This window comes from Crocodylus porosus, unplaced genomic scaffold, assembly GCF_001723895.1.
Source record: "Crocodylus porosus isolate Cpor-Errol unplaced genomic scaffold, CroPor_comp1, whole genome shotgun sequence".
Classification (NCBI taxonomy): Eukaryota; Metazoa; Chordata; order Crocodylia; family Crocodylidae; genus Crocodylus; species Crocodylus porosus.
The window spans coordinates 201,563,833-201,573,699 of NW_017728906.1; the positions used below are offsets into that span (position 1 = coordinate 201,563,833).

The 9,867-nt window shown below is 39.6% G+C and overlaps 1 protein-coding gene across 2 annotated transcripts in view; it reads right to left on the minus strand.

The window, feature by feature from the left end:
- The window catches only part of FCHSD2 (FCH and double SH3 domains 2), a 248,175-nt gene that overhangs the window by 46,704 nt on the left and 191,604 nt on the right, over positions 1-9,867 (minus strand). For both annotated transcript variants that reach the window (XM_019530524.1, XM_019530523.1), the window contains exon 10: positions 7,058-7,153. In XM_019530524.1, coding sequence (XP_019386069.1) covers positions 7,058-7,153 — 96 coding nt within the window. The remainder of the gene's footprint in view (positions 1-7,057; positions 7,154-9,867) is intronic.

Consider the following 9,867-nt stretch of genomic DNA (forward strand, 5'->3'; position numbering starts at 1 on the left):
GGGGAGAGCTGGGCCAGTCTGGCCAGTGCAAGCAGCTTTGTTGGTCTGCACCCCAGGTCCCTGCCTGCCTGCAGCAATGGAGCCGACTTGCGGGGCTGGGAAATGCTGCGTGTGAGTGCACGTATGCACTGCCTCCCTAACCATGGCACCCTGCGTGCTCACCGACCCCTCTGGCCTGCTCTACACACAGGCACCCTGGAGCAACATAAGCTTTCATAGGTAACAGCCTACTTCATCAGATGCTACTTTGTCATAGCAGTCAGTCACCTCTGAACACTTATGCCTCTTTGAACCAGTCAGCATCTAAAGGTGCTCTGCCTTCTGACTGATAAAGGCAGGGGACTATCCCACTAGGCACTGGGTACTAACCAAAGGGATTGAACTTTAAAACCAAGACAGATGCAGTCTATCACAAGGCAGCGGAATATGTACACGGAGAAGAGGGCGTCAGGGCGTTTCAATGTCATCTGGGCTCGGAAAGGCTTAATAGTTTCGGGAACATAAGCAATACATTGTTGTCACTTGCTGGCTAAAAATACATTCTTCTACACCAAAAGGTCTTGCTGTTGGCAAATACAGCCATATTTAATCTACCCATCTGGCACTTGGCATAACAGAAATATTATTTGTTGGAAGCAATCTTTGCGTGGAAGAAGTAATTGTAACGCTATTATTTTACTATTGCTAATAATTGCCCATTAAGTCAGTCACCAGGGACAGGAAGATTTTGCAATTTAGACTGTGATGTGTTATTTGCTTTCTGGGATCACAGCTGTATTTCAAATCACTTCTAAAGCAGTACATTTTTCTCTTTAGCACATTAAATATACATAAAGCTGTCCAAGTAGTTGATACTAAGCATTTTAGCATAGAGTCCCTGGATAAGCTATGGCTCTGCCTCTACATCTTGACTTTGTTTTAGGAAAGATTGGAATCTCAAATTGCTTTGTTTGGGTTATAATGGGCTAAGTTAAACAGTTCTAAAATAAAACTTTTGCATACTGTGGAACTTTCATTTCTCTGTCAGGGTGGCACTGTCAGATGTTGGTGATCAATAGCTCTATTAGATCTCAACGGTGGTCTGAGTGCCTGTCTCTATTCTTTTTTAAAAACTAAAATAACTTTGTTAGATCAGACAGAATTTATATATCGCCAACCATGGAAGAATTAAATCCATCTTTTATGGGTTTGTGTTTAAATTTTTTCAAATCTTCTCACTAATATTCATGCAAAGGAACTAAAACACAACGTATTCTTCTGCTATACAGTGCAACCCGCACAGACTTTTACAATTTCTCACGTTCTATGTCTGGTACGCCAACTATCACAGCAGCTGTGTTTGCATCTAGTTGCTCTCATATATAACACATTGTCTTATAAACAGAAATGTAGAAGAATGGCTGTTTTTCAGGCATCCGGAGTGAAAAGGCTGATCTTTTGAATTAACCTTGGCACAGAGATACTAACGTTAAGAAAATGACTGAAAACATCTACAGAGAGAAGTTCTGTGCGACTGTGTTTCTCCCAAGTGGCCAATTTTGTAAACCATGTTACTATCACAACCTAGTGTCACCTTTAACCACTTGTTCATAATTTGACATGGAGAGTTTTTACTGAATGCAATAAATGCTGTTATTATCAGCACGGGGTCTCAATTTCATAAACTTCCATAGTCAGACAATTTAAATTTCCTATGAACAAAATGTGACAGGAACAATGTTAAACTCAGCCACAGATAACACAGCAGATGACTCCAGAGTTTTATCTTCCACATTTAATTCCAAATTGACCTTTTTAATAAACCTCAAATATGATTACTGTATTTCAGGCCCTGGACCATAAATGTGTCTCTAGGGAGGGTAATTCAAACAAAAGCATTTTCAGTGATATCAGACAAACACAGGATATTTCAAGTTACACAAGAAATGTGCAGCTTTACAAAGCTCCAACTTCTGAAGACCGATGACATTTATTACCTGCAGTTACTGAACTGGACGGCTGTATTTTTTTTTTTTTTTCAGCAAGAACTCACAATGCTAAAGGTTGGTAATAGTTAACCATATCTTGCTTATCTTCCAGGAATGCCACTTCTAAAAATGTCTATTTGTTTTGTACTGGTTCTAAAATGTGTACTCACTTTTCAGGCAGGAAATTAAGGCCCGATTTTGCAGTTGGCTTATTCAGATGATATTCTGGCCTTCCCAACAAACACGCAGGGCAGTTTACAATAAGAGAACAGAATAGGGCCCAGAGGGTGTACAATCTGACCTAGGTGGGCACACAATCCCAAAACACAAAGAGTACCAAAGAAGTCAGTGAGGGTCTCCTAACTACAGAGATCTGTCTATATGCCTCCAACTGCAGTATCAAGACCATAGTTTGCAAATTGTTTTCAAACTGTTGGGGATGAACGTTAAGAGAATATGCTCTATGATCAAGATATCTGTGCATTAGACTCACTGACTTCATGTAAGCATGCCCTGGGTGTAACTGAACACATATGGGTCCCTACTTTTTCAGTGACCAGTTAATACACCATGGTATTTTTCAATTAATAAATAATAATAATAAGTATTTATATATAATACATGTAGGTAGGTAGGTAGGTGTGTTAAGGGACAGGGAAGGAGAAGGCATCCATGGACCAGCGCTGCAACACTCATCTAGCCCACGGGGCTGGATGAATTTTATACCCCTGATCTAAAGGACAAAATGAATTGCCACTTTAACACCTTTACCTGCTACCAGAATTATATTATATGTAAATGAGAATTGGGCCCATATACTTTTATTAAGAGGTGTGTTAACCTCAACAAACAAAATGCTTGCACAAATTCAGGCAAACAGTTAACTTACTATCTCTGCTTCCAAATTCAACTTAGAATTTTGTCTCCATCCTCGCCCAGGAGGAATTCAGCCACTGAATGTCCATTAGCATAACTGAGACTTACTAACCTGTCTCCCTACAGAGTATACTGACAATGTAGTAGGATCAAAAATTCTATATTTAAATTTATAATTTGTTAAAAAAATTAACTTGGTTAGGTTAGTAAGCATTAATATCAAGGAACATTAGTTTAACTGGGCTGAGAGAAAAAAACCCAATGCCAGTGACATATAGGAGACAAATAATTGCACAGGGAACAAGTTCCTAAAAAACAGGAAAGAAACGCCTCAAAAAATTTATGTCAGCTCTTTGATGTCATTATCCTCTGCTTTCCAAGATACACTGGATTATTTGTTACTTTCTCTCACATGATAACATGTAGTTTAAGGAAAGGACCGTTTTTCCAATCAGGAAATAAAAAGCTGACTAATTTCCTTCAATATTTTGCTATATCCTTATAGCCTGCTTATCTAAGCACTGTGGAGAAGCATAGCATGTATGCTGTACAATGAACTTCTGTTGACTTAAAAAGTTCATTTTGTCCTCTAAATAGATGTCCTGATAATTAAACTCTCCATTACATTATTGCTCCATTAATGCCCTCTCTCCCAGCTCACTCATTTCTTTTGGGGACAAGTGTTCCCACAAAACACCCTTTATTCTCTTTATACCATTCTCTAATACCTTATGTAGCTGTACATTTGGCTCCTAAATAGATGAACTACTGCTAGTCAGGATTTTTTTTCCTCCCCCAAATATTTGGGGACTGCAATGACTTCTTATTACTTTTCAGTAAAAAGCTTCCCACCTGCCTGAAATGCAATGTTTTGGTCTTCCTAATCCATTGCTTAAACAAGATTTCTCTTGTTTTGGTCCCATTTGGGATGTGAAAAAATCCTTATTGTGCTTTCAGAAAAAACTCTGTTGAAAACGCTTTCTTCTGTAAACTGGTACTAATTACATGTGTTAGGGGAAACAATAAGCTGAAAGTAAGCTGAGGTGCTCCCTTACTGCAAGGCCATAAAGGCATTGCCTTAGCTGTGCTCTTATTATTTCCCAGCATTGGGCAACCCAGGGACTGCATGACAATTCTTCATTTTACATTAAAGTGGGAAGCCAATACTTGATACAATATCCTTAGCATTCATATTGAAAACTATAAAAACTGTTCAAGTGATACTGGAACTTGCAAAAACACTCACAACTTTGTCTCGCAGGTCTCTGACTACAAGCTTCACTATTACCTTATATTCTCTCAGCCTAATTTTTGCACAGGTTGCACTACTACTGGATGACCAAAAAGGCCCAAACAGGGTCCCAGGCAACAGTATAGGCACTTACCTGCAGAAAAGCTAGCATTAATGTTAGGGCAGAAAAGCAGATCACTCTGTAGTATGTTTGCTTCACAGTTAATCTTTTAGCATGAAAATAATAATCATGCATATCCCAGAGAAATTAAAAGGCAACTGGCCCACTAGGTTTTAGCAGGTCTTCTTCACAAAATGGCAGGAAATAAGTGGCAAAAAATGCACAACAGTTATGCATCCTTCAATATTGATTGTAATTTGACTAACTAGAAAAAAAATAATGAATTCTTATTGCAACTTCTGAACCAAAAATCTTGGGCTGTTTTGCCTTCCTCTGGAATGGGGGCCATAGTACTTCCTGGGATCACTGGGGCATATCTTAATTCCACCTTGGGGGAGCCGTCATCTCCCTTGCTTTCTTCCTGCATCACACTTCAGGGGCTCTTTTTGTCATGTGCTTTATGGCTGTGGTCTGCACGACTGGCTGCTCCTTGGTTCCTTTTGGATACGTGGTTGTCTGTGAGGGCGGGACACTACCTGCTGGCTCTGGCAGTCCCTTCCCAGCCCTCGGATCTAATTTTAGCATATATATATGGGGGGCAAAAGGTCCTAAAAATACTGCCCCCACTTTCACACAGCCCCAGTCACCACCCTAGAACACACAACTTTTTACGTGAATTTTGTATGATTTTCTTTGAAAGCCGGTGACATCTAAAATTTCATGAAAACGCTATGCAAGGAAGGAAGCAAAGTGCTCAACTTGGGCATGCGCAGGCACGTGAAAAAATACTGCCTTCAAAAGACGGGGCCATGCCTCTGGATGATGGGATGCTCTGGTGTTGCCTTCTAGAAGGATCTTGAAGCTTTGCTAATCTCAGGGATGTCTATTCCAAAAAATAAAATAAAATCAGAATATACCATAGCCCTGTCAAAGAACAAGCCTAGTTTCAATTCTGAGGAACGTATGAATGTTTATTAAGGAGGGTGTTTGTGCCCCAAAGCTTGCAAAGAACAATTTTGCCAACTTCTTAGTTAGTCTAATAAAAGATATCGCGTTTACCCAAAGAGCCTTGTCTGGAAAATAGGAAGAATTAATTTGGTAAGATAAGGGAACCATGGGTCATCGGCACATATCAGTGGCTGCTTTTTATACTGTAAGAGTTTCCTGGTAAAGGTCTGTTGAAAAAAAAAAGGAGAAGAGTCCTAGGTACTTTCCAAAGCAATCAACTTTACTTATCACATGCCAAGGTCCCTTATCACACATGGAAACATTGGCCTGCGATGTATTCTAATTAAAAACAATATTGTCGAAGGCACCTTGTCTCACATGTACTCAAGGGCTTTCAATTATATAAGAAGATGAAATTCTGGCATACGCTTCCCTCATATGTGTCAGAAGGTGACAATTATATAGTTCACTGTACCCCAAGTTGTGAAATTTTAATTCATTCCCTGACAGATTACAATGTTAATTACAAATGATGTGCGAGAGCACAAGATACTTCAGAAGGCAAGACGATAAGTGAGAAACTGAGCCTCGCAATTAACATAACTTAAAACAAGAAAATGGTAATTTAACGAGCTACATAGGTCTCAAAATGGAGTGAGCTTTGCTATACATTATGCATTCAGTTGCCACTTAAGCTTGCGAGTGAATTTAGCACCCCTACTGCATGCATACAAGCAATACCACAAATGCCAAATACCGATGACAAATACTACCATATACCTCTGCTATAGTCATTCGCATAGCACTGACAGGTGAGGGCTCAATATCCACCAGCTGAACTGCATTAAAACTCTGAATGACAAAGATAGCACAAGGACAAAAACACACAGCATACAGTTAGAATTGCAATGTAAATACAGTTAGAGATTCAGCACACTGCATTATGAACAGCCTAGCACTTTATGTAAATAGCTTGCTCTACTGAGAAGTTCGGGAAAAATGACAAATCGCTTATCTTTTGCTAAGGAGGAAAGCCAAAAGATAACACTGAAATGCAAGGACAGTTTTGTTACTGCTGTTAGTGCTTATTCCTGGCAAAGTTATTCATGGAGTCCATTACACAGCTATTAACACAATGTCTGGGGTTAAGCATTCAATATGTGGGCCACGTCTGTCTTCCCCAAGCAGAGTTTACTTAGTGAGAGCCAGGGAAATAAAAAGCTGTAAAAGGTCTGCTCTTCAAACCTGCACTTACTTTAAATTGTTCCTTTTACCTAACTTGAGGAAAAAGGGGAAAAAACCCCCAAAAATGACTATTAAAAAAAAAAAATGAACAAACTTTCCAGAAAGTAACCATTATGCTGTGATTTACTCATTTAAAAGTTTGCCACTGATTTTTCTAGAATAACACTGGCTGCACGTATTTAGAAACTAGGCTAGAATACTGGGTTATTAAGTGTATCCTACTTTGACCAAAACCTGTATAACTTTCTTGAGTGAACTGGAGGGCACAGCACATTTTATTTGGCACTTTAGTAAATTATTTGTCTAAGTCGACAGTTATGGGGGTTTTGAGAACCTTCCCAGAACACAATACAGTTTAACCCATTTTAGTAACAGCTTAGGCTCAGAATAGAAATGCAAGATATAGGGGCTGGTAGTCACGGAACATGGAGGCAAAAACGTGCAGTTCTCTTGCAGGTGATGATGATATTGCCACCCCATCTGTTCAACGCTTTAATTGTAATTACATACCTACAGGAAAAGCAGTTGGTAAAATCAGGTCATTACCCTCTACCCGTTCCAGGAATACCAGCTGTATTGGCAAAGACTGGAAGACTAGCAAACAAGGCTACCGTCATATTTATTTACAAAAAAATGCAGTAAAACCATGGAATTCAGAAAAGCCCTTACGGTATCGCTGTCACTAGGCTGGAACTGGAAGGGTTGTGGTTTGCGAAATACAGAGTTCTCCTGTAAAAACAGCTGCAGATTGTAATCCCGCACCACCTGAAAAGTGAACAAAATTCAGTTCAGACATCCATTACTTTGTAGAGTTGGGACATAACTTTATCACAACAACGTTAGATAAATATTACGCCTGAATTTCACAGCTTCCTTGTGCACAGGCCCAGTGGAAACTATCGGGGGGAAAACGGTGAAGTCAGCAGCTGACTAACGATCTTTCCACGGCACTGCTCACAACTGTGCTGCCTGACACGGCCAAGCTCAGGACTGAGGTTAAGTACCTAATCCTGATTTAAGTCAGTATCAAAAAAATATACCTTATCTACTTATGGATAGTTCTGCGCATACCATTTTTGCTTTACAAACCGAAATGGCCTAATTCTCTGTGAATGGTCGAAGTTTGAATGGTTGTGATAAAATATTTGAAAAAAAAAGGAAGCTCAAATTTAGTTTTGTATATATGAATATAGAGTCAAGGTGGAAACATTTTCAAGTAGGCATAACTTCTACATCCGGGTAAATGCTGCACAGGTCAAAAACTGCTTTAACGAGTCAAACTCAGGCCGCAGCAACCTGCCATTTCCAACATGTATTGTTAAACCAAGAATCTAGCGTGCACTTACAAACAAATACTTAGTAATGTGAATATTTTAAAAGTAATACAACTGACTGAACATCTCAATAGAGATTTTAGGGCTTTAATTACTGAAAATATTTCAAAACTATAGACAACGATAAAAACACATTACTATTTAAATATAGAGAAGTCCAGGGATTCAAGAGATGAAATCCATACTGCATACCACTGACTGCATGTATGTTGGGATTAATTCTAAATATGCTCTATATAAAATGTAGATGGTAGATTTAATTAGACCCTGGCATTTCCTGGTCTACATTTTTCCATTTCATTATTTACATCACTCTGCTTTCAACTTCATACTGTTAAAAACATGGGAATCTCTGTATTGACAGAGTAACATAAAGCTTCAAACCATAGAGCTGAATGAAGGGTACGCCCCGAGATTTGAAGTTAGAAAATTACTACCACCATATCAACATTACTTACAACCAAGTCCAATAAAAATATTTAACCTCAAAATTTAGCAAAAATTTCACATTGAAAGTAAGGAAAAAGTGATTTTTTTATATCACAAATATTTCCATTACCTCCTCAAGTTAACCTGAGAGAAGTCCTCAAAGAAAACTGCTCCTCTGAAAATTTTCCATTTAGGATGTTTTGAATTATCTGATGTTGTAAAAGTCCCTCTCTCTCCCTCTCTCTTTACATATACAGGTTCAGATTATACTAAACCAGCCAAAGAGACACTGCTAAACCTATTTGCAATATTTACTTTAGTCCAAAACCAAAGGAAGATTTCTTCCAGAAATTTATTAGCATGCTAGGGAGGCATGACAATAAAGGTCTCTATTCTTCTTCACTAGGCCTTCCCATCCTAGCAAAGACTGCAGTGCAATACGCAGTACGATCTAGCCTTAGGGAATATGACGGTCTGGGCAATTTGGTGGCAATTATAATTCTCAGTTCCAGAGTTATACAAAAGGTAAAGGATTAACGTAAGTAAAAGAAAAACATTATAATTCTGCTTGTGTTACTGTACTGCCCAGAAGTTCTCGGCACGAAGCAGGGCTCCCTTCTGCTGGCAGCGTCTTGTCTCCACTCAAAAGCATTTGCCATCTAAGCATATGACCCGAGACAACAGCAGGATTCAGAAAGACCGTCCCATGGAGAGAACAAGGACAGTTTCGAGGATGTGGTAGTTCTGCAGATGGTTGCATACAGATGCACAGGAGAAAGCAGGAAGGTACTTTCTGGATGAAGTCAACCGTGTTCCCTACTTTAAACTTTCCTCGTGTCCCTCTTTTCCCCAGTTGCCAAATTTTTCCTAATGGAGAGACTCTGTTAACTGTAGAGATCTTCCAAAATTCTCATCTTTTACTAGACAAGTGTTCTAGTCCAGAGGTGTCAAGCGTATGGCCTGCAGATCAGTGCTGTTTGGCTCCCAGGGTGTCCCTAGAGGCCCAGAAATCAGGGGCAGGACCTGCTGGGTGGGGTGCCCTACTGGGAAAATCCATCAGTGATGGAGGGTGAGGACAGCTGCACTGTCCCCCATGCTGCTGCGTCCAGATCTAGCCTGCGACAAGGGCCGAGTTTGACACCCCTGCTCGAGTATACATAAACATGTGCATCTACGTATGTGCTGATTATGGGTGAAAACAAACCATACGTGACTGAACTGAGATTAGGCTACACAATTAAATGTATGCACCTTACCATAACCACATTAAAATATGTGTAGAAGACCTAGTGCTGAAAGGAACCAGGAATTTCGTTTGGGGGTTTACAGCTGGGAGACAACAGGATGATTTGCAGCTTTGGGAGGGTTTGGGCATGTCACTCAGTCACATACGGTGAAAGATTCTGCTATAATGATTGCATGTTTAAATAAGGGCTATTTATCAACATGTCAGATTTCAATAAAATGAGTAAAACGAGCAATGAGTATACTGAACTCAGGGTGCGTTGCATATTAGATTCTATCACGTAGGCTTGGAATAAGACGGCAAACGGTCAAGCCAATAGGGAGGAAAAGCATATACTGGCAAACTTCTTAACTTGCAAGCAACCAAGAAGCAGAACATTACCTTGTACCCTCACCTTTCAGCTAGCATTTGGAAGGGCTAGATCAGTCTTTCCCTAAGTACAGTATTTTTGACTGAAAGCCATCTATATA